This window comes from Anser anser, assembly GCF_964211835.1.
Source record: "Anser anser genome assembly, contig: HAP1_SCAFFOLD_270, whole genome shotgun sequence".
Classification (NCBI taxonomy): domain Eukaryota; kingdom Metazoa; phylum Chordata; class Aves; order Anseriformes; family Anatidae; genus Anser; species Anser anser.
Window position 1 is genome coordinate 21,451 of NW_028153832.1, and position 26,310 is coordinate 47,760.

The window sequence follows — 26,310 nt, forward strand, 5'->3', positions numbered from 1 at the left end:
CCACGCACAGAAATGAGCTTTAGTATGAATAATTCTTCTCCTTCTTCCTCTTTGTCATCCTTTGCAGACACGATGAATGATTTATTGGTCTCTCCTTGCCAATACTCCAAATACCCAGAGACAGGGTGGACATCACTTTTTGCAGGAGTTGCATGAAGTTCATAGATCTCTGCTCGTGTCAACTTACGCTCATAAAGCCTTACATCCTGCATTAACCCTGTGTACCTACTGCTGCCGTTGATTCCTGCTCCAATTCTTACTATTCCTGGACCTGAGAAGGAAATTATAATTTTTTCTCATGTTATTGTATTTGTATGAAACAGTCAGCAACTGACTACCTGTTTTTCTTAAAAACCAATGGTAAACTGTTCATTGTCCCTGGATGAGGAATCATATTGATCTTGAGATCCAAAATCAGGAGGTTCCTTGAGCCTCATCTCAATGTTACAGGTAAGTCCTCACAGGCCAAACAATTCCATCCTATGCTGTCCAAGTTTTTCATCCTATTAGTTCTAGCAGCACATTATCATCATCCCTCATTTTTATAAGTCTTAGAGACTTGAGGCTCCCTCTTTCCTCCACAGATTTTCAGAGCAGAACTGCAACCCCTTTTAGCCCTTGTTTTGCTGAACAAATCCTACTTTGTTTCCCTCTGCTAGGGCAGCTGATCCATTCTGATGATACTCATGATTACTGCATTAACCCTTCTGGACATCCATTTCATCCACCACACTGTAATTCCATGCAAATTCCAAACTCTTTTTACAACAGCATTTATATTTCTCTGTCTCCAAACTATAGGATCACAGCTGCCTCATATTCATTCCTACTCTATCCTATTCTGTGCCATGCTATGCTCTTGTGCTAAAACACACACATCAGCTGTTTTCAGTTGCCTTTCAGAAAACGAAAGAAAACAAACAAACAAAAAAAGCTGTGCTCTTCAGTGTATTGTCATACATATGACACTGAGTGGCAGTTGTAGAGATGAGCAACCACAGGAACTGATAAAAGTCCCAGGGCACAAAGTGGAGGATGCTGAGAAAAACTGGGCTGCTATGCACACCACTGTGTATTACCCAACATTCAACGGAGAGAGATGACATACTTGCCTTACTATTGCATTATCCCCAGACACACGCCATCCCCACTAATAAAGAAAATTTACAGCACAGACATATCCTTCTAGCAATAAAAGCATAATTGCATTTCACATATATTTGTTCTAGAAACCGAGGGAGGGAAAAAAAAAAACCCTCTCAGCCTCTCAGCTTAGCTACAGTACTGCAAGTGTGATGGAAATTACTAATTGCAGAAGTACTATTCTTTTTACAAATGGAAAATTTGATTTCTTAAACTTCAACCTGGAATTTTAAAAGCAGAAATAAAATAGTACACCATACAATTAATAGTCCTCTACTCTCACTCAACATCGCAGCAGTTTGAATTTTTTAGAACATTCACACAATTTCCATAGGCTTTCTGAAAATCCTCAAAGAATTCTTATCCATTCCTTTCAATTAACTTAACAGATATAATCATTTCAGTGTATTTCTTCCACCTTTGAAGTGGCTAGACTATGCATTTCAGAGCTTTATATATGGAGAAAAATAGCAAAGGCTCACCATCAAGAATTGCTTCTCCTTTTAGACTCTTCATTCCTCCCAGAACTAGAATTCCATCAACGTAAAATTCAATTATACTTTCATCCAGAGTAATCAGAACGTGAAGCCAAGTATTCTCATCCAGGTATTTCATGACTGATGTTTTAGCCATGTATGTCATATTGGACCCTAATGCTGTATAATGAAGCACTACAGAAACATGAGAATCATTTGTCTGAATTTTCACACCATAATATAAAGTCCCATTATCGTTATCCTTTTCAACTATATAGCCATCTGTACTGACATTAGGAATTAACCAAGCTGAAAATGTAAAATTGGTTACTGCATTATTTCCATTGTTATGGGTATTCAGGACCGATAATGCCAAATGCATCCTCTTTTCCACTGAAATACAGAGCGTCTGTTCCACTGTGATGGCGCCTCATGTGGGGCTGTGATTGTACTGAGCTTGGGAATGATCCAAGCAACAAGAAATCTACCATTGATGGCAGTCCAGCTTGGAAGGTACTAGACAGTATTTCCCAACCTAGTCGGACAACACCAAAGGTGCCTTGCTGTCTCCAGATGGTGAAGTCCGTAATATAGGAAAGGTCATCTTCAGAAAGAGTATCTTCCACTATCTCTCTGTCCTGGCTCTCTGGATCTATAACAAACACTCCAAAAGGGTCATCATTGAAAGGGATCATGACAGTTACAGTAGGACTGGTTTCAGATAACTGACCACCAGGACCAGGAGACCCACCTGCGTAATAGAAGTTAGAGTAAAAGTTAATGATTAAACAACACACTCAGAAAAAAGTTTCAAAGTACTTTTTTTTTTTTTTAATAAAACAAGTTTCTAAAAAAACCTCAAACCCTCCTTTAAGATCCTCTGGACTTATAGCAAATGATCTAACTTGAAAATTACATAGGTTAATTGTATTATTCTTAAAACACTGTGCTGATGTAATTTCAGTAGAAAACAAACCCACATGCTATTTTTCAGCTGTAAAACACACAGATGTCTTTCAGGTGAAACATGACAAGGTCCATCTTTTCTTAATTAGCCAATAAGGTAGGTTACCTTTGATTCGTTTGATAAGCATGGGGGCCAAATTCAATTCTTGTATTGCTCAAAGACTTACAGGAATAGAGAATGGCAAAATCTTGCCTGTTGCCTCTGATACAGAAGTACATACACCTTGCAGAAACAGTAACCAGTTGTGTGTTAAAACTGCTGCCCAGTCCTGGTGTTAGTCATCTATCTTTGCACAGTAAGAATTCATGATATGAAGATCATGTTGTGAATGGAGAATCTCCGTGTTCAAAGTGTACAGTGATCTACCTGTTATAAGCAGGAAATCTTTTGTACATCCGTATGGACTTCACTTACAGGAAAGGCCAACACACATTTTCACTTGTATCAGAGCACAGAAGACCATGAATAGTACTAAAGTGGAATTAATCCAGATTAGGAAATGTGTCCAGTAGCAATTTAAAGTTGTAATTTAAGTCATGTGAAGTGGTAACTACAAGTATTTTACCTCCTCTAGGGAAACAAACAAACAAAAAAGCAACCTCTATTATGGTAGACACACATAACCTTTAATACCTTTGTTATTTCTTTGTTAGTATCTTTGTTTTATATTTTGTGCATGGAGATCTATGTATCTGAAATTCAGAACTCTTGGTTTTTGAAATGAAACTTCTGAACTTTAAGAAGTCTAATTTCAAAAACCAAGAGGCATCCCTTTTAAAGTTCAGATCACCAAAATGTGTTTAACAGTAATTCGGGAACTGAGTAACTCTCTATATATGGAAATCAAGATTAAATGAAAAATAAGACCTAAAACCTTACCAGAAAAGCATAGGATATCAAGACATGATTCAAAGCAATGCTCTTTCTAGTGTTGGTTTCTTTTTGATTGATTAAACATAACTCTTTTCTACCAGATATGAAGGAAATGGTGATATGGAAGACAATACCTGAAGCATTCACCAACTTTAGAATGTAAAATTCATTGAATTCAGGAATTCTATCTGAAATGGCACGTAGTGTTATTGACTTCGACCTTTCACCATCCATGAAGCACACAGTCCCATAAGTTTCATAGAATTCTTCTCCTGGCTTCAGTGCAGAGTTATTATCAAACAACTGCCAGGTCAAAGAAACATTGCCGAAGTGTCCTCTGTGTCTCAAAATCCTGTTCAGTGATACAGAAAGAATGAGAGTCCTGGCAGGCATGCATCAGCGTTGAGTAGAAAAGGAAAATGTGGAGACTCCTTTTACTGTAATCTTCCTTACAGTAAGAAGTAATATACTATGTAATATAAAGTAAAATGCTAATATACTACAACTGTTCCATGAAGCCTTCCTTTTAAAGGCAACCACTTTTGCAGTACAATTCTACTCCCGGAATACGTACTTTAGAAAACAGAAGTAGCATACGCAGGTCCATGCAGAATACTACTGTGAAGCTACACATCACTGTGTCTTGTAATTCCAATTTATAATAATAAATATGAATGCGTAATAGTTCAGAAAGTTAACATTAAAAATTAATATACTTGGACACTCTTAGACAGGAAAGAGAATCATCTACATTTAACCACAAACGTTTCTCCTTTCAGTCATCAAGTCTACTTAAACTTTTTCTTACACTTGTATTAAATTAGAATTACATTCTACGGCTTTCAGAAATCTACTGTTATTTGTGATTAAGAACGTAGTAAATGAAAAGATTTTTTTTTTTTTGGTAACTATCTGCTAACACAATTACACTAATTTCAAAAAGGCACTACAAATAAAAAGTGACCCATACAGTGCCTTTATTAAGAGTGCGCTTACATACAGGAAGTTTGCTTCTGTCGGTTTGCACGGTGACATAAAATGCCTTATAAATAGATTATATCAGGTTGAAGAATTAGTTCAGCTAAACTAGTCCAGCCACAGGAACACATTTATGTTGTTTCTGCTTCCAAAGGTTTTTCTTCTGTGGCGTTAACCAGGGTGCTCTATCCCAGCTGTGTAGCGCTGCTGCACTAACTCCAATTACCTCATTAAAACCTCTGTGTTTTCGGTGGTTTGGTTACATGCTACTTTGACCACTTTTTTATATGCTACACAACTGTCAAAGTAGTGACAGTATGGAAGAGACAGATCCCTAGTAAATATATTTTATCAATGATGACTGAGCAGGTTCCTCAGATGTTGGAGATCTTGGTATCCTATAATTCCATAAAGCACCTGTATATAAGCATGTTTACATCAAAACAATATTCTTAACACCACCAAATCCACAAAAATTATCCTGCAGATTAGACTATAAAGGACAAAAAAACAACAAAGCCCAAAACAGTGAACAGCACAACAACAAACACACAATGAACTTAATATCCTCTTTTCTTGAGACTATTCATATTTCAGATGTATTGACACAAGCATAAAGAACCAATTCACAGCCATAAGCATCTGCTTCAAGGCTTTAAAACAAACAGACAAAAAAAAAAGGATGATTTTTTAAATGCAAGAAGAACCTCTTCCCTAACTATTTGCACTATCGCATTTATTGTGACCTAACTTCTCTTTACAGCCTGTCTCAAGATTTCTTAACGAAAAATCATTTTTTCATCCAATTAAAACCCCATAGTAAATTTATGAAATGAATGTAACAAGGCGAGATGCCAAGTGCATTCAATTTTTAACCCTGCTAATTCTTCAATATATCATGGTGGCACAAAGGAAAATACTTTCAAAGGTCAGACTAATGAAGAGTGTCACATCCGGACTTTAAGTATAGATTTCAATCTGTAATTAACAGATAAAAGAAAAAAAAAAATACAAAAACAGAAAGAAAGAATACAGTAGTTTGCAGTTGAAAATTTCAAAGATGGGTACAAAAAGCCACCTAGTGCCACACAGTTTTATTTAGCTATTTGTTGAGTGGTTTTTTTTCTTTTTCTGTCAGCCTAGGTTATATTGTGCTCAATCATTCAGATTTTTCTGTATCTACAGGTTCCTGAGATTATAACAGAACATCAATGCTGAAGTCTTATTTAGTTACATTTCAACATGAGCTTCTGTGCACTTTTTAATATTTACTGTGTACTCCATAGTATTACAGGTGATGTCTTCAACACATTACAAATCATTTAATCCAAAATTTTGTAAAACTGTTTTTCTATAGTGCACTTCTATCAATGCACACTTGTGCATTTGATTTAATCAAAGTGCTATTTATAAAGTACCACATACACCAGTTCCAAAAGAGTGCAAAGATATTCTTTAAACGTTACTTACCAAAAAATGTTACTTTTGCCTTCTTCAACTGGCTTCTCTAAAGGTTCCAAAGAGAAAATTCCATTAGGATCATCATTTGCTTCAATAATAACTGTTGCCATTCCAGCCTTAAAGATAACTGTATCTCCTAAAAAAGAGGACAATTATTATTATTAAAATTGGAATCAGAAATGTAGGTAACTCTAAATCCAATTATGTTTTCTACTCACTACAATTGCTTTTATACAAAGAAAAGGACAATTATAAAAGTCAGTGAAAAACAGAATTTGAGGTATTCAGCAGCAGGCAAATCAGAGTAAAAGTATTTAAGTAGTGTACCATCCAGAGAGCAAGACGTAAGATTTTCAGGAAAAATGACATGAACTGAGAAGATGTGATTCTTACTACACAGTATCCTTGCATGTAGTTGTTATGTGAGGTAACATTTTCTGTTTGATCATCTGGACAAGTCAAAAGAATAAGATATTCAGAGGTACAGAATAAAAGAGTAAGGTATTCAGAGAGCCCCGACCTTCTTTAGACCTAGAAGAAAAGTATTGCATTTAAACTAAATACAAGCTATGAGCAATGTCTAAGAGTTTATTCACTCCCATATCAAAGAATATCTAAAAGGAAGAAACATAAGATTCTTATTATGTAGATGGGAAGCTAGCAGGATTTCAGTGTGCATATTAGTACAGGTAAATATTAAGGGATGTTAATTCTAACTCCATTGCATTGTCCATAGATGAACATAATGTGTCCACACCCACCCCATTTTTTGTCTTCTTTGAAAGTGTCCGACTAAATTTTGTTCCACGTTAAACAATGTGCTTATTCCTCTAACTTCATATACCTCTATTTGTATTTTCTCTCAGGAACAACAGTCCCCAAAAAAATTTCAGAACAGTCAAGGCCACTGTATGTAACCAATCATAGAAAGAAAACCAACTTTTGCTTTCAGGAATATGTATAGAAATATTCTTTATTCTTAGTGATTCTAGAATGGCTGTAAAACTATATGATGCTCATTTTAGAGGAAAAAGGAGGCTATGGATACCCATTCCCCATGTGCTAGGAGAAAAGCCATGATATGTTCCCAATGGGGTAGTATTGGGAGCTACCAGTAGATCCTGAAGAAAGTTATTAAAGTAGAAAGAGACAACAAAAGAGAAAACTTATGAAGGAAGAAGAATGGTTTTGTCTAATCCTTTCCCTAGTCTGATATTTTATAAGAGACCTGGGTACTACAGTGAATACCAGCCGACCTTGGGAAATAGCTTAGCTGCCTTATACTCAAATTACTGCTTTCCCTGTCAACCTCTGGCTGCCTGCTACCAATGTTCAGGGAAGGATTCAACTCAAGATCAATGCTGCCTTGTGAGAAACTCACAGGCCAGCCGCAGGGTGTCCACTGTAGCATGACCTCAATCACTTCAGTCTTATCGACTGCTAAAGACTAAGACCATCAGAGACTGTAATGAGAACTAAGATGCTTAGCGTGCTTACAGATGAAGAAATCTAATTTTAGGTTTCCTAATCTTGAATTGAATACCTGGTAGGTATTTTACTTTGAGAACGTGTCACACAATCTGAAGGTATAGTCTGATGGTTAATTGCCATCATCTTTCTTTGCTTTATTAAATTACAGCCCCTCAGGTTTCAATGGCTGATTCAATACAGCTTTGCTTTGCATTGCAAAGATTTGCAGCAGATTCAGAGCCTGTTATTACCTCTCAACTAGAGAACAGTAAAAAATGAAGGGCAGTAAATTAAAATTTGATAACACAATTGCAAATGACTCTCCCACAACACCATGAGTTTTGTTGGAGCTAGGTGTGGGGAGGGTCTTTATTAAATACTTAGGGCTCTGGAAAAATTATGAATTTCTTATACTTCACTTTTATTTTCTCATGTATATTACATAACAGTGATAATTTATTCTAAAAGATATGTATTTCAAAAACGTGAGGAATGGGCTGAATAATTTTGGTCATTCCTTTTTAAGTGTAAACTTTGAAAAATAAATAAATAAACAAAAATACGTTATTTCTAAGGTAATAAATCCTTTCTTTAGAGGTGGTCCCCTGGGTAAATTGTGACATATATTTTTCTGCAAATTAAGCCTTTTAAAACTATAGTCTCAGAGTGAAAAAAATGTATGCATACTTTTCGCTACTAATAAAATAGAGCAATTACATACCCTTCCTCCAAAATATGGCAGTTCTGTTTGTTTTTACAAAAATCATGTAGTTTTGTAATACACTCTGGAGCATGAAAAAAATAACTAAAAGAATACCTCTTTTCCTAAGACTGTTGGGTACTAAATTTTGTTTTTTTTTTTTTTTGCTTTGTGTTTTTGTATTGAAGTCCATCTAATTTGGAGCATTTATATTTGAAAAGGGACTTTCACTCCAGTTGTTTTTGCAGGCAAAGTATCAACTCTATCATTTGATTTTTGTTTCCAATAAAATAATTAAGGATGAAAATTCAAACACAGTATGCATTTATTGTATAAAAATCTTGAAGCAAACATTATTCGTATAATTCTTGGCATTTAAATATTGCTTTATGATAAGACCAAGATACTAAGAAATTGCCAGCAAAAAAAAAAAAAAAAAAAAGGAAGACTTACCTGTAGAATTGAAAAGGATAATATAAAATGTTTCATCAGTTTCAGGGGTATCATCATCGTTGATATACACAGATAAATTCTGCTCCCTTTCTCCAACATCAAACAAAATGACACTGTTCTTTCCACTGGGAACAAAGTCTCCCTCTTCAGCTGTTGCATCTCCATTAACAGTAATATACTGGACAACAACAGCGACATCAGCAGATCCATTCCTTAGGACTGTAAAGTTTGCAACACTTCCTTCTTGAACACTCACTGTCACAGGTTCTGAAAATACAAAAGCAACAAATCTGTCTGAGTTCAAGCCTGAGTTGCTTGCATTTGCTCTGTTTTCTTAATTCTCTCTAGTAGGATCTTCCTCTTCAATGAAACAATAAGATGTATGTGATAAAGGTAGGAAATAATTCAGGTACGAGAGAATATTTTGTACCTTGCCTCCTAACTGATCTCAACATCAACAAAGAGAAAAATGACACACACAAAAAAATGGGAAGGTTCTGAAGGAAACAAATATAAATTAAATACAAAAAAAAAAAAAAGTTTGGGGAGCTTTTCCACTTGCTCTTTTGGGATTACGATTTCGCAATGATCTGGTTTGTGAAAAAAATCCGTTTTAGGTAGTGTATGTATTCCACATTTATAAACAATAATATCTAACCTGCAAAATAAATGGGATCATCATTCTTTGTTATTTGTAAAATTGCAGTGGTTACATTGCCCAGCCTGGCTCCACCGGTAGCATTGAATAAACTGATGGTGAATACTTCCTCCTCTTCAGGCACCTGAAAGTATTAAGACATTAATTTCTAGCATACAAAACACTGAAGAATTTAAAATGAAAAGTTAGGGGGATTAATAAGCCAGAGATTTCTGAGTGTTGTTTTTATTTGTCAGTCCTTATGTGTCTCAAGAGGGATGATAATTCATACAGTTATACAGAAATTATCATCCATCTACAGTTTTTGTAAGTAAGTCCCTTCCTCTTTATCTTGCACAGATGACCCAAAAGTTACCTTCCAGTTTTATGTTTCTGATACATGTAGTTTTTTTTACAGCTTTATTTATTTATCATTAGGTGTAATCTTTCTTATATTACTTCAAATTTATCAGCATATAGGATTAGGATTGAAATTAGGATTCCAGTTATCAAGATACGAGTTTCAGTCAAACTTTCCTATAACTTTACCACAGTACAATTACTCTCAGCTTCTACCTTTTTTGTTTAGAGGTATGCACAGCTTCTGAAATTTCTCTATGATTTGCAGACATTATCTCAGTTCTACCCAAGTATTTTGATATTTCCTACAAGTTATTAGGCTCTTGAGAAACACACATTCCTTTTTTCTCCTTATACTCTAATGTTTTAGTACTTACTCTTTGTCCCATATTCTCACCCCAAAACACTGTAAAAGTGTTTACCTCATCTGGCAGTGAGTAAATGGTGATATTTTTTGAAAACTCCAGATTATCAAATAAAATAGTCCCTTGCTCTGGATAGACGTCATTGGTACATGCTGGATCAACAACCCAAGACACACTAACATTTCCATAGTTTCCTTGATTTCTTACAACTCTGTAAACAGCTAAAAAACATAAACAGAGTCAGTGTGCATATTCAGAGCAACAGAAATCAAAAAGGAACATCTGAAACATCTGAAACTGAGAAAAAGGAAATACAATAATAACCAATTTCACTTCTTATGAAACCAGTAACATGTTGGAGTGCTACAGAAAAGGACACACAAAGACAGATTACTAAAGCAGTGCAAACTGCTTTAATTTCACATGTTAATTCTTGCCTGTAAAAGTAATTGATAACTGAATAGATCAATTAAAATCACCCATAGGAAGATTTAACTCTACGTTTCTCTTATATAACACCCCATTCTTCATTCTCCACAAACAGAGCTACTACCTCCACGTTGCACTTTGCACATACATCAGTACTCCATCCCTCCTGTCTGGAAAATTCTCTAGCAATCCTTTTTACTCAGTTAATCCCTCTGTTTTTCCACACCCATACTTCTCCACTTCACTCTCCGCTGCTCATCTTGCTTGGCATTGTACCAATCTGTAAAGTCCTGAGTGGAGATTTTAGTAAGAAGTCTCCTAGACTTCTGTTATCCTAGAACAGGGAAAATAAGACTTGCAGAAGCAGACAGCAGATAAAGAAGTAACTCTAATAAAAAGGAATTACCGGTATGGATGACTTCTCCTTTGCTTTCACTTATTGTTACTGTTAGTTCGTAAGGTAGAAACTGAATGATACCGTGCGGATCATCATTCTTCAAAATGGTTATATTGACCATTGTGGCATTCCCCAACTTGCCTGGCATTTCACTGTAGCCACTAAGTACCACAGAATATAGCTCATCCAGCTAGAAGAGGGAAACTCAGTCAGAACAAAAATACATATTCAACATCCACATCAAAAACAAAATGGTCTATAGTCCACAGTCCCCCATCAGGCAGAAAGGGATACAAACTTAAAATGAAATCACACACATTCTACATGCAATAAACGTTTGTATAATGCTATCAAATAAAGGAAATTGTTAGAACTTTCTATCTCTAAAAGCATCAGTTTCTCCAAGAGTCTATTATTATTATAAGCAAGGACTTATTTTGTGTACTTAATTTAGAATCGCATAATTTCACAAGTAATGTTTGTAACACACTCTGAAATGTAAATTTTCTTTCCTCCAAGACTTCTTAAGATTCCTGGCTTTGTAACAGGTAAAGCAAAGATTTTTAAACCATGGACAGCATGCTAATTTAGAAAGAATTGATCAACTGGCTTTATTAATCTAATGGGACATGGTACTTTCAAAAAAGTATCAGAGAACATTAGAAAAAAATATTGCATTTATCTATCTAGAAAACAGCATTACTCTACACTGGGGAGAACTCAGTGAAACTGGCTGGTGGTTAGCAGTAAAGAAACACACATGAACTGGTTCTTCACATACAATTCAATTAAACAATGGTGTTCAGTACTACAGAATGTCATGGATGCTAAAACCTTACCTGCGTTCAAAGCGTAACTGCTTCAATTAACAGAAAGAAAATCTGAAGGCACCCAAAGATACCATCCATTACTCCAGACATCCTTGGACTGCCCACCATTGGAGGCTGGGATGGCATTCTGGAGGAAAGTGATTATATATGTCCTGCTCATGTATGTGGCTTTTGGCCACTCTTGGAGATAGAAGAGTATAAAAGGACCTCCTTATTTTTTAGTCCTGACACTACAATTCGTATGTTTTTGCCTGAGCATTTCAGCAGGATGACTTACCTAGTCTAATAATACTGCTGTAAGCAGGGAAATACTTTTATCTCAGCCTGCTGATGAACTAGTAAAAACTGGGAATGGAACTATTAAATAACCCGCTGTTTTAGTGCCTAAGTTTTACTAGATTAACTTATGTTCCTGGCTTCTGTAGTGGAGTTCAGACTTCTTATGTCTCCTTTCTTTGGAGTATGTAGGGAAAAGAAACCTGAATTTCTACAGCAGCCTATGCAATTGAAGTTGGAGTTGCTGTGATCCCCTGATTTCCTCATCATATGGTCCTCCATCCCTCCTTCAATCCATGACTGATGACCACCTGGCCCTACAAAAAGATTATTAACCTTCCTAAAACCTTTATGTTTTGTAAAGCTGGCTTTCTGACATCTTACTCCTAGATCAGCTCATTAGCAGGATCAGACAAACACAACTAACTGCTTATGCAAAATACAGCATAGGAATGTGCATGTAAAGGCAGCAAAAAATGCTGAATCACAGCAGCTAAAATTTATGTTAACATAAATGTGGTAAAATCAAACCCTTGCAAACTTCCTGATGGAATCCAGGATGGCTGATGCACAGGAAAGGGAACAAGCTACAGAAAAGCAGAAAGCAAAGAGAAAAGCAACAGACACATGCCTCAAATTGTGCAGATTTCTGGGATTACAAAACAATAGAGATATCAGAGAAATGAATATTCAGGCAAGACTGACAAGACCTGATTTGTATTGATATAAAGTGCTTTCATATGGTGCTTGACTATCTTATAGGCCTTTCAGTCACTCCTCCTCTATCTATTTCTCACACTTAAGAAAAAGAAAGCCTTCAAATGTTACAGAAAAATTGCTGGTATTTACAGGTGAAACCATCTATATTTTAGTAAGTGACAAACAAATATGTATGTGAATGCAATTTAAAGAGAGAAAAATATTAATTCTTACCTCTGGAATCCCATCCATCCTTGTCAGTAGAGTAATTATGATCTCTCTTTCACCAGGCTTAAACTCCAGAATTCCTGTGCTTCCATAAAACTCATTATTATCTCTTGGTTCTACAGTGTAGCGCAGAAACTGTCTGATGAGGCTTCCTCTAGTGCGAACAATCTGCAGCTCAACAGACTCCCCTTCCTGCAAAAAAATAAAATTAATCTTTTTCTAGCACTCTGTTAGAACTAAGTCGTCTGTAATGTTTAAGTGACGTTACTCGGATAGCTACCTTGATGCTGTAGGGACCTCTGGAAGAGGAAGAAAATTCGAACACTCCTCCAGGATCATCGTTTTCCAAAATTGTAATTTCACAAGTAGTAAACCCGTATTTCAGTATCTGATTTTCCACACTGACCCTGAGAAAGGAAGGTAAGAGGTTTTTTTCAAGTTGCAACTCTGTTTAGCAAATCCATACAGAGGAGATCAGGATATTGACAAATTTTATGAATAAATTATGAAAGCCAACAGTTACCTACAAGGATTAAAACAAGTTAAGAATGATACAACATCAGAATGTTTTATCCATTCGTAAAAAATGAATAAATAAATAAATAAAATAAATAATTGCCTCTGAAGTAACTTTTTGTTTGTTTGTTTCTGATTAGCTTTTTATAGCTAGTAACTCTGTTGTTTGTTTGTCTGTTTTTGATAACACATGCACACAACACACAGGAAAAGAAACAGAATAGTGCCAGGAAAAAAAAAAAAAAAAAAAGTTAGTTAAATTCAGAACTACTTTGTACTTGGATCAAGGTATAAAGGAAATTCCAAAATCACCTATGCTGAGATTACACTGAAAAGCATAAATTTCCATTATTGCTTTGTTTGTCAAAGTTTACTACTGACATAAAGAGGCAGAAATTTGACCCTCGATACCATGGATTTCATCCTCAGCTCTGTGTTAGCCTGCCTTCTGTAGATGTGGAGACTACCTGTAGGATCCCTGTCTGACTCTACAAAATGTTGGACCTGCTCTCAGTAGCTCAGACTCATTCCCCTTTCTCATTACTCCTTTAAAGCACATGCTGAATGGTGCAAGAATGAAGTACGTTGACCAAATACGCATACTTCAGATTCCTCTCAGTAAAGGATTTCTCTCTCTGGGCTTCTCCTACACCATCTTGATCGTACTCTGTGACAGGAATGGGCAGTATCTGATAACAGTAATGAACCTTGCATATTACTTGCTTGCCTTTCCTCAGAAGCAGTAATTTTCATCATTTTAAATTTCTTATATTAAAAATTCCAGAGAAGCACTATTGCAGGATGCATCAAGAATACACCTTCAGATTGATGGTCTGCATATGATTTATTACATGTAGTTTTAGGTACTTAGATTCCTTTGCATCTTTCACGTTTCCTGTCAGTATTGTATTTTTCAATGAAATCGTGGTCCTGCATACTGTACATATTTTTGTGCTTTCACTGTGCTACAACCTAGACTTTATCAAACACTATTTCATGAAGAAATGTGATCTATTATATCCAGTTTTTGAAATCAGGCCCAGAACTGTGTCCAGAAGCACGTTTTAAGTAACTGGAACCTACACACACAAAAACAACTTAGCATTGTTGTAGCACAGTCTACAGGACAGGGTACAGGATGCAAAATAGGTAATACCTATTTAATAGAGTAACGTGCTCATGTTTGTTACATGTTTAAAAAAAAAAAAAGTCGGTAGAAAAAATAACCTGTGTTATATAAATTATATGCATGTTAGTCTAAATCAAGATAACTTTCCTTGTCTTTGACTAGAGAAAATTACTCTGTAACTCTAATCAGTTCAGCCATTTAGTTGGGGCAAACTGTATTTGTAGCAGTTTAAAACAATTAATTCATTATTCCATGAAACACTCAAATATCAAACACTGAGCCATGCATTCATAACTTTCATCATTCACAGATCCTACATAAAGAAATGCCTTCAAGCAAGAACCCCATGCCATCAAACGAAACACCAAAGGGGAAGCATGCGTTGTCTGAAGAGATGCAGAGACGTGATTCTTGGGGGGGAAAGAAATGATAAAGACAGTTTCTGTCCAAACCAACCACTTCTAAAACAAAGCATTGATTCACTGAGGACAGAAAACAGTTCACCGCACTTACCCAAAGAACACGACAAACCTTTCTGTCTCTACCCTGTCAACACAGAGGAAAAAAAAAAAAAAAAAAAGAGGATGTAGAAAGTAATGAAAGTGCCACTTACTAAAATTTCAATACTACCCATCTTATAAAAGAACAAAAAACTAACAAAAGGGACAAAAAAAAAAAAAAAGAAAAAGAAAAAAAAGAAGGCTTTCTTTTTACTTTCCAAAAGTTTATAATGTTCTTTTTATGGGAACCCTGCTTGCTTGGCATTTTCCTGTTGACAAAGGCCAGCAAGTGGGCAGTTCCCACTTAGGAGGAGTGACCCCATGACCAATTCAGCATGTCAAGAGCCACTCAAGGTGTTCCCTACCAAGCCCTCCTCAAAGAGCTTGATTACTGACTGCGTGATCACAACTGCAGCAGCCATCCACGATTATAACCCTTTATTAGGGAAATACATCTACGTGCCTCTGTGATATGGTGTTTCATCAGTCTGACAAAGTAATGATAAAAACAGATAAGCACAGAAAGAGTACTGATGGGTACACAAGGAAAAGTAATTAGGCACAAAATCACAGCAAACCTCATTTACAACAATTTGTTAGTTAATCAGATTACCAAAGTAGTATATATACATGTATAACATAAATACAAATATAAGAAAGAGAAGCAGAAGGAGAAAAAGGGGAAAAAGAGGGGACAAGGAAATAAAGGGACAAAAAAAAAAAAAGAAAAAGGGGAAAGGAAAAGGTATTTGCTAATCAAAAGGTTAAAAAATTAAATCAAGTTTCAACCAAGCATTTATAACAAAACTGCCACATGAAGTCAGTCAAAAGGGCAGCATTATTCTGCAATAGTAATCATGTATTTTGGCTTTCTTAATCAAAAATACATTAAATACAAAAACTGTATCGTCTATCAAAGCACCAAAAACAGATTAAAACAGTGTTTGTAAGGTGATAATTGGGCTCCACTAATCTCAAAAATAATTTAAATTTGGAATTCAATACAGACAAGAGTTCACTCTAAATTCTGAGAAGTAAATACATTCACAGACGTTCTTTCGAATAGGAAGTCTGAATTAATTGAAATTTGTTATTGATATTCACTGAAGCTAGGTATATATTGAGACATTCTCCCTTCCCTCAGAAACATGCAAAAGCATTCAAAAAACAGCAAAATATTAACACAATGAAAAGATCAAGGAGAAGATTCCAGAGTTGGTAATGCTAAAATTTAATTATATCGCTAAGCTGTTAGTAAAATAATTTACAACAGAAAATAAAAATGAATCACTATATCAAGTGAGCTTTTGATATGTATTAAACCTAGACAGCTTTCAGGTCAGGAAGCAACCAGTAAAATTCAGTCCATCAACTGGTAAAAAAGAACATTGTTCAGGTGGTTTCTCCATACAAACCCCATCTTGAACACCTGGATCCTTTTATTTATTTACTTATTTGTTTGTTTGTTTGTTTATTTATTTATTATCTGGTCATTTTTTTTCTCTGGCTGATATCATGAGTGGTCAGACCGCTATCACTGCCCTGGCACAGTAATGTTAGTTACTTCTCCAAAAAGTCATAAAACATCCTATGCAGAAACTTAATAGAAGCAGCTAGGTTTAGGTTTCCAGCTCCAAGATGCTGTTAAGCAAACAATGAATGAACGAAGCTGTGGCTGCCCCATCCCTGGAGGTATTCAAGACCAGGTTGGATGAGGCTGTGGCCAACCTGATCTAGTAGGTGCCATCCCTGCCCATGGCAGAGGGGTTGGAAGTGGATGATCTTTAAGGTCCCTTCCAACCTGAGCCATTCTGTGATTCGAAGAATGGTGCACTCAGTAGTATTCTTTATATCTATACTCTAAGGCATATACATGTAACTTTTCATAACATAGAATGCATATCCCTAACAAGAAATTTTTAAAAAATAGTATTGAAAAAAAAAGAAGAATTAAGAGAACAAAGATAAATTAGGAAAGTACATTTTAAATTTAAATCCAAAATGTTTGTTGTAAAGTATTCTCACAGGTTTACTTTTTTCTAGGAATAATAAAAAAAAAAAAAATCCCAATTCTATTGTTTTGAACAATTACATTGTAATGCAATTATCATACTCACATCCTGCAAACTTTTATCCTTTTAATCCAAATGCTTGCTTTTCGGTTCAGTGTACTCTTCATGTGCTAAACCTAAGTCCATACAGGGCTAAACCAGGCAAGGTGAAGCGTTCAGCAAATAGCTGCATAATACTTCCAGCAGCCAGCTCAGATCGACCCGGAGGAGCTACGGGGCTGGACACAGGGTCCGTGCCACCAGAGAGCTGCCAGGACACCAGCCCCATCCCCTGCCACGTGCACTTCCAACCTCGAAGAACAGAGGGGCGTTCATATACCACCCTTACACCACGGAGGAGATGCTCCCAGACTGCCTGACACTACACGGGTCCAGTTCAGTCCCGTTTCACTCCTCGTGGTATGTGAAACCAGCTCTTTAGGTGTTCCTCTGACAGCAGTATGGAAACAGGACAAAGAGGGCTATTCAGAAGCAGCAATAAAAGTTAAAACAGCTGCTTTGACATGGTGGCTTAACCGTGGCCAGCAGCTCCTCCAGCTAGTGAAAAGAACTCTTGACCAGGAATAAGGTGATACCAATCACTGGGAAAGCCACTTCCCTGTTTTTATCCTCAGCTTATTTCTTCCTGTAAAATGGCTATGTATGGACATGAAGTTTCATATCGTCACAGACAGTAAACCCTGGCAATGCTTATGATGCTGCCAAAAGAAATACAACCTCAAAGTGTGTAAAGCATTTCTTATACAACAAGACTAATGTGAAATGACTGATCATTAGGGAAATTCTTTCAGTAAAAAAAATCATAATTATTATGTAGCAAGAACTACAGATGAATTAGGACAACTGACAGGAGCTTCAAAATGTTTCTTACACTTTTTTAAACATGCAGTACAAGAAAATAGGAGAAATTAGAGTTTTGACTAAGTTTAAGGTACCATGAGAATTTCAATGTTAAGAACTAACTAGAACCACAAAATAATTAAATAAATAAATGAAAAATAGCTTTGAAGTTAATAACTTTTGACAAAATCTGGAATTTCTGCAGAACCTGAGTGTTCTGAAAGACACATGAGAAACTTAATTTCCACTGTGAATCTACATGGCTGTCATTATTAAACCACACTTCTCTAAAAGACTTTCTTTTCTATCAGGGTATCTCAAAAAGGGGGAAGTGAAATTGCTTGTGGAACATTACTCAATTTGCTTGCATTCAGTGTTCACCCCCTCTTCAATTTTTTCAGGATTATCTACTGATTTAATTAGAGGCAGGCTCTAGCTCTAAAGAACTGCATTAAAGTAGGATTTGCCACATTAGACTTTCCATAGTGCCTCTCATCAGAGGAAACACCTTCTCTCCAGGTTTAATCCATCATTTATTTGATTTTTGAGGCTATTTTAATTTTTCTGAGTCATAGCAGGAGAGATATGTTGTTATTTTGAGAAGTAATGAAAACAAGCAGTAGGTGTCCAGCGCACTCATTTCAACATTCTACTATTTTCAAATGACTTTTTCCCCGTTAAAACGCAGTCTGATCAAACCCTTGAGGCATCCCTGGAGGTTTTCAAGGCCAGGTTGGACTAGGCTGTGGGCCGACCTGATCTAATGGGTGGCATCCCTGCCCATGGCACTGGGGTTGGAAACTGATGATCTTTAAGGTCCCTTCCAACCCAAGCTATTCTGTGATTCTATGAAAATTTACATAAGTAAGATAGATATGGTTTTGAAACAGACACTAACCAAAGGGAATTACCAAGTAAGGAGAAAATCCTAGCTCCATTAAGCAGTATGGCAGTGAGTAACCCACAACACATAAACCCTTAAGCCCTGTCCATCAACACTACACAGTGATTTAAATGGCCCTCCTATGCTTTTCTAACTTTTTGACATGTAGCAACCTCTAAAACCCAAAAATGTTTAAAAACTGCCAGATATTTCACAGTGAAATAGTCAAGTCTGTATTTTACATTTGTAATTTTCAAAAAATTACTTCATAACTCATAGGTCTAATCATTTTCCACATAAACTGATGACAGAATGTCAGCCTATGGAAATCTGTATCCCATCACAGAAATCACTAGAACAATAAAAATCTTCAAATAACGTTGCTTCAGTTTATTATATATAGTAAATGAGATTTATGTCGTAACATATGCATATGGATCTGTTCTGGCATCCTAACTTCCATGAGTTAAGACTCAAAAAATGCTGGAGCATAAGGACTGCCTAAACAGTTGTCTGTTTGTTGATTATCACTTCCACAAAATAAAAGTGATTTATCCCCAGATCCCAAAGTCTCCAAGTTCTCAGTCTCACCACCACTCACTCATGAGCACAAACACAGGCCACGTCCCCAGCCCACATACCCTGCAGGTTCTGGCCCTCTGGTTGTGCCAGGTGCCAAACTGATAGCTGTCTGCACCTTAACTGGGGGGCTGATAACTGCCAGTGAGAGATTACGTTGTGTAGAAGGAAAAAACAGCAATCAGATTTAAAAAAAACTGATTTCTGTTTGTGCTTACCAGGTAAAATGAACAGCCCTAGTATGCATATATGCTCTCACAAAGCACACACACAATTTCCATGGCCTGTTCCACCTACATTCATCAAGAAGACCAAGGTCTTTCCTTTCTCACATAGATTTCACTACAGACATCTGGTTTTATTTATGCTTGGTCTCAATTCAGGCCTATTCAGATAGGGCAGGCATTCAACCTGAATCTGCTCCTAAAAAAAGAAAATATAAAGAAGCTTCAGCAGATACAAGACTCTCTTGCTCCTTCATTACTCATCATTACTCATCTGTGTTCTTTGGAATCATATTTTTCATGTTATACATTTTCCTCCAGTTTGTGGACAAAATTCAGAGCTAGTTTTAATATCTGTGGTCTAAGTATAGAGAGCATAAAGCAAGAAAGGATAACATTGTTTTTAATGGCTTGGAAAAAATATAGTTATGGATGCACTTAAAGCTTATTTAAAATTGAACTGCCTTGACAATACCACTAAGCCGTAAATAATACATCCTTGTTAGAACTAATTATTTTGATTATTTTACCCGTGCTATTAATAATTGCAATACATTGAATGCTTATGAACATATGTCTATGTCTGTAGTTTCATTAAAGTTCTTACATGCTTTCTTTTCTCGCTGACTTATGCTACAATTTACGGAACAGTACAAGCACATCTACAGCACAGTGCATCTTTGTTTTCATGCTCATTCACTACTGCTGTGAGGTGCTGGCTGCCAGCCTCGGAAACTGAAATCTTCTATTTGTCCACAAAATACCAACCAGGCTGAAAGCAATAGCACGGGCGTACACGTAACCCTGCCAGTATCCTTCAACCCTAATTTGAAGAGTCATGTCTAGTACTGAAAGGATGATCTCTGCAGTCATTTCATTCTTGGCTTCTGCTAATTAGTTGAAGTGAGGGATGCTACCAAGGTCTAGAGAAAAGTTCAGATTCTATCTCCTCCTTGCTTACTTCTTTTTCCAGGACAGACCACCTGTTCCTCGGTTCACTCTCTGACCCTGCCAAGTGTGGGAAAGCTGCTTACTGTTGGCACACTTTTCACCATCCACTTCATGATCAACAGAGCCTACGGCTTGCACCATACACAGCAAAAGCAGAACACTGGTTGTATTTGTTCAGCTGCCAGTTCAATCCCTGTTGCAGCCACCATTTTCAAGGTATAGCCTACAGTTGTAACTCAGGATAAATGGCAGAAAACTGTACTTTCACACACGTGAATCAAAAAAGTTACCCTTTCATGCTGCTTACTTCTATCTACTTACTTGTTTACCTCAATACCACTCTGCATTCTTGGCCACCTTACACTCAAAACTTGAACCATCATTTCTAATCCTAGTTTCCCCCTTTGTGCCAGAGACTCTAAAAAAATTCCTTGAGACAAACCAGTTTCTCCCACAGAAAGAAAGCGGAGAACTGCTTGCAATAGTCTCTGTTTTTATTCTGAAAAGGATTGCCTTTTTAATGTAATGAGTAGCCAAGGTAGAATAAAATAACTAGTTCTGAACTACATGCATTAACCAGCCACCTTTTAATCAAGCAAGCCAATCCCGCAAAGGAATAACATCTTCCCTGTGTGCCATAAAGATGTTCGAAAACCATGTTTTCTGAAATGGGATCTTCTAGTGATCAACAACAGCGTGAGGAGCTTCTTGCCTATTGTTTGCTAATGTGGAATCACTGTGGATATCTGTTGTGGATATCTAAGAGCTAGCCTACGCTTCCTGTACAGAATAAAAATACTTCTTCTGCATAAGGTAAGGACTATGTAAGTAGTAGATGTTCAGTGTGGAAGCTGGTGCTGGCAGACCACTGTAGTATGTTTTCAGTAAAAGTGGAAAACGTACCTTAGACAAATAGGAGGTAATACAAGAGCACGTGTGGTGGTATTTCTGTATTTACTTATGTAACTGAGCTGTGGGAAGCAGGACAGACGATATAGCCAAGACACTCTTGTTAGTAACTCAAAGAGGGAAAAGACTCCTGATTATAAACTAATTTAAGTTTTCTGAACAGTGTTCACATGCAGATAATAGTATCACCTGAGGGCCCTTACAGCCTGTTATCCTAAAATCCTCCACTAGATGAGAAGGGAGACCAGAACACTGTGCTTCAGAAACCCCACTGCATTCTCATTAGCAGAAGACTGCAATAATAGTCACACTGGGATATTCTGGGGGCTATGAGCTGACAGAAGTATCTAATTATCAAGGAATATTGAACATGCAGATCAAACAAATAAACTGCAAGTCTAATTCTACAGTGACACCCAAGTTATAAATGTTTTTTCTGACAGAAAAAGTTCTGCATTGCTTTTTAGTTCTCACTTTAGTTTTTCCCATTATCTTACTAAATATTATTTTTCCGAAAAAAAAAAAAAGTGTTAAAACCAAGAGCTATAAAAAAGATCAAAACTGAAAGAACTTTCTAAATAGCATACAGAATTTTCATGAAAATATAAACAGTTAAGTCATTAGATAATAAATGCAAAATGGTTTCTTACATTGATCTCCAGTCAAAGAACCCATACACAGTCTGAAACAAGGGCCCACTATTTCTTCAGACACATATCAACACAATGCAAGCAATACCATGTAATTAACACTGTGCTAATCTGTTATGCATAAATTGAGTACTGCAGCTGATACATATGAATAGAGAATAGGGTACAATACCTGTCCAAAGTTAATAACACAGTTTCGTTCATTTCAGGTACATCATCAGCTTTAATGGTGATGTTAATTGTGGTATCACTTTGTCCAGATAAGAAAACCACGGAGCCGTTAAAAGGACTTATATCATCCTGTGTTACCGCCTTTTGATTGGGACCAGAGGGTTTCAAACTCCAGAACACAGTTGCTTGACCATCAGTCCCATCTCGATGCAATGCAATGGAAACCTGTGAAACACATTAATTTGTTGTGACTTGCAAAAGTAGATGCAAAACCGATTACTCCCTTGCAAATTACTATTTGAATAAATAATAATAAAAACAAAAGTTTGGCCAGTTCTAATTTGAGAATGGGAAATGATCTATCTTATTCAGGATTTGTCTCAGTCCTACTTTACATGACTATGCTCGCAATTGGTGAGAGAGACTAACTGCAGTATCTTTTGCTCTGTGTGAGCATCAAGGGCTAACTGGTTTTAGATACTTACACAGAAAGCAAAGACCAATCTCAGTTCTCTGGAAATCAGTAACAGATTATTTCAGAGCATTTTTTTTTTTTTTTTAAAGAAGAGAATATTTAGGATAAGACAGAACTTACAGGAAGGCTTTTCCTCACATTAATTGTCAAATGCTACACTGAATACAGCAAACTCCACCTTCTCCAAATAAGTTTTCCATAGCAAAAGACAATATAAAAAGGCTTACTTACCAGCGTAGCAGGGGAATCTTCTGGTTCAGAAAGAATAATCGGTAGATTGCTAATAAAGCCTATTTCTCCATTTGCAATATCTGGAGTAATCCTCAAAGAAATATTTCGAATTTCGCCTAATCTAGGACTCACAGATGGGACTAGAGGAATTCTATTCACCAGTTCAACTCCTTCCAGCTGTAGGAAAAAGTAAAAGAAAAGTGAGAAATAAGAAGCCTCAGCACCAAGTCAGAACAGTTCTGACATTTCAGAGTAATTTTCATATAAAGGAAGTATACATCTCCAGAGCAAATTCTTCCTACTGATAGCACTGCTGTTATAAAAATTTGTAAGTAGACATGTCAAAGAAATTAAGTGGATATTGTTGAGCTGTCAGCAGAATGGTACACCTCCCAGACAAATCATGTTAGTGTATGTAATTAAACACAGATCAAGCCAGAGAGAGAGACTCTGTTCCAGATCAGCTGATACATTACTAGAGCTATTAACAACAGTCATTGATGAGCAGCATAGGCAATTGTCTAACATCATTTTTTGTGTCTTGCATTGATAAAAATCTAGGGAAATCACTGAAGTCATAATAATTTACAGCCCTTGATCAAACAGCCAAATAATAATCCACTTTTCTTTCCTCTCCACAAAATTTTAAGGAATTCTCTATCTAAGAACTACCAGAGCCACATTAAGAATTTAAATTCAGTACAGTATTTCAAAACTGTATTTTACTTGTCACTGCATTTCTGATAGATTATAGATACTAAGAGGAAATAGATTTTTTTTCATCCTTTTCTTTAAAAGGGAAGCATCACTCGCTAAGCCCAGCACCAGTAGTGACACACCAAGGAAAGCAGAACTTGCCTGTTTAATTATTTCCTTTAAATATTATTTATTCCATGTGATTCTGTCTACATGCATCATTACAATAAATGTTTCCATAACAGATTTGCATATATTTCTGTGAACATTTCACTGGGGCATAAACTCCCACTGACATTTTTTCTTGGAGTTATCAGGTGTTATCATAGAGTAAAGCTTTATTTTTTGGGGATAAAATAGTGGCCTTTCTTAAATTCATATAGTAATCATGGTTCACCATTTCAAAAGATGATTTTTAAAGTCTTACAGTTCTTGAAACCAAACTCTATAAATATGTGGGCTGTATCATATTTTGTTCCACAACTGCTTGAGTAACACCCAGAAATATGCATGAACATTTATCTGATGATAGATGGAAATGTTTTACAAATACTGTATTTAGTAACTGATTCTCAACCATTCCAACTTGTTATCAAAAGTCTGAAGAACAGATGATGGCACTGTTTGTTTCTCCTCTTTTCTGAGCTTTCTCCTAGCATAGGCCCCGATTCTGCAATTAACAGGATGAAAGTGCACCACTGTGCGGTTATTAGCTCAGTAAACTTTCTGAAATACTACACAGCCAAAACAATTTGCTCTATTTAAAGTGTATGCTGTATTTGGATCCTGTATGGTACCTTTGGAATAAAGTAATAATCAATAAAGAACAGAGATTTTACTCTTTCTGCAATGTTTCCTTTAGTACCTTTTAAAGGAAACCAGTACAAAGAGAAAAAAATATATAGTTATTTGAACAATAACAATTAGTTTATGAGCTTAATTTTCAGAGTTAATCTTCCTAGCTATACCAAAAACCGCATCTCTGATTACAGCACGTTATTTAATTGAAGGTGTCACTAAGGAATATATCTCACATTAACATTATCTCCTGTACCTTTATTCATCCTACAGTTTCATTTGCTTCTCTGCTGATTCCTGAGTCAATTCTTTATTTTGCCTAAGTACAACTCATTCTAAACATGTTCACTGAGATTATCATTTATTCACGATGCAGAAGGATTGTCACAGTGATAAATAGTGGTGTTTTCCTTCTCTATGAGTTTCTAAATTAATTATTTGAGCTGGAAAGCTCCTCTGATTTAATTTCTTCAAACAAAGATTTTATTTATAGTTCATGGAGAAAGTACAGAAAAAAAAAAAACAGATTGGAATCTACAGTTTGAAAATCCAGGCAAAGTGCTTGGAATGACTGAACATTCTGAAATATTTATCAGATGTGTGTCTTGACTACAGTCAAAGGACAAAAAAAAAAAAAAAAAAAAAAAAAACATTGAATACATGGAATTAGACATTTAAGAATTTTGTGGATCTCTCAAACCTCTTGCAATCATAAAACATACTAACGTGTTCTAGTATTTCAGAAGGCAATTCCTAATCTAACTGTGAATGCCATAAATAAATAAATAAATAAAATTGCATATTAGATAAACAATATAATTCTGGCAAAACTTTTTGTTCTCATTATTCCTCCTGTAAGAGAATGTAGGGAGAAGGATGTGGAGGGAGGAAATCTTTCAAAGGTCTTAGAAGTGATTACAACGTCTTTGGTAGACTATAAGGAAAATATAAAACCTGGCAAATTTGAAATTCATGGATATAACATCAACACCTTCAACGATGATAAAAGTTATCTTTTACAAATTGAGATAGAAAAAAAAAAGGAAAGAAAAAAGTGAAGAAAACTATACAGGGAAAAAAAAAAGTAAGTTCTCCTAACAAATTTATATATAAATGCAATATAATATACATATAATATATAATGTATATTTGACCCTTTTTAATTTAGAATAGTTCAGCTGGAAGAGCAAAGATCACAGTATCACAGAATTGTAGGGGTTGGAAGGGACCTGGTCAGGCTGGAGAGTTGGGCAGGAAGAAACCAGATGAGGTTTAACAAGAGCAAGTGTAGAGTCCTGCATTTGGGAAGGAACAACCGCAAGTATCAGTACAGGCTGGGGGATGACCTGCTGGAGAAGGACCTGTATCAAGCCCAAGATACATTTACTTGCATGTCATTTCTGAAATTTTTCCTGCTTCAGTAATTTAATTTTAAGAACCTTATTTTTTTCACGTTCCAAGTCAGAGGCCAAGCAGAAACATGCTTCAAGGGGCAAGCAACAGACAACGCTGATCTCATTTTGATAAATTCCATGATTAGTACCTGAATCCTCTTTAGTTTTAAAATTTGTTTAATTACTAATGATTAGGGATAGAAAACTTTATAGCATAGTTATGAAAGATGTCTTTTTAAATAAGAAAATCTTTGCTTCAGAGCTAAGCACTTTTTTTTTTTTACAGGAATGGTCATTTAAATTACAGTCAAGGGGAAGGATCAATTATTGAATCATATTCCTCATATTAAATAAGCTAAAAAACAAAAACAAAAACAAAACAGCTGAGATACCTGTATGAGGAAATGAGCACCATTTTGAAGAAATGCATCTTTTCTTATTGGTATACTCAAAGTATGATGTGTTTTTCCTTCTGGAAACAGGAGGATGCTGTTTCTAGACATATTTAGAATGCCATCTTTTGCTCTCTCAGGATCCAGAGCTCCAGCTG

The 26,310-nt window shown here is 36.0% G+C and overlaps 1 protein-coding gene across 1 annotated transcript in view; it reads right to left on the reverse strand.

Moving 5' to 3' along the window:
- Positions 1-5,397: 5,397 nt before the first annotated feature.
- LOC310891381 (adhesion G-protein coupled receptor V1-like) overlaps positions 5,398-26,310 on the reverse strand; it is a gene marked incomplete at its 3' end in the record, with an annotated part of 36,969 nt that continues 16,056 nt past the window's right edge. The window contains exons 10-15 of the mRNA XM_083853654.1: positions 22,168-22,307; positions 13,023-13,149; positions 12,749-12,934; positions 10,719-10,899; positions 9,896-10,104; positions 5,398-5,415 (exon numbers count right to left, since the gene is read on the reverse strand). Of these exons, the coding sequence (XP_083709780.1) occupies positions 5,398-5,415; positions 9,896-10,104; positions 10,719-10,899; positions 12,749-12,934; positions 13,023-13,149; positions 22,168-22,307 (861 nt within the window). The remainder of the gene's footprint in view (positions 5,416-9,895; positions 10,105-10,718; positions 10,900-12,748; positions 12,935-13,022; positions 13,150-22,167; positions 22,308-26,310) is intronic.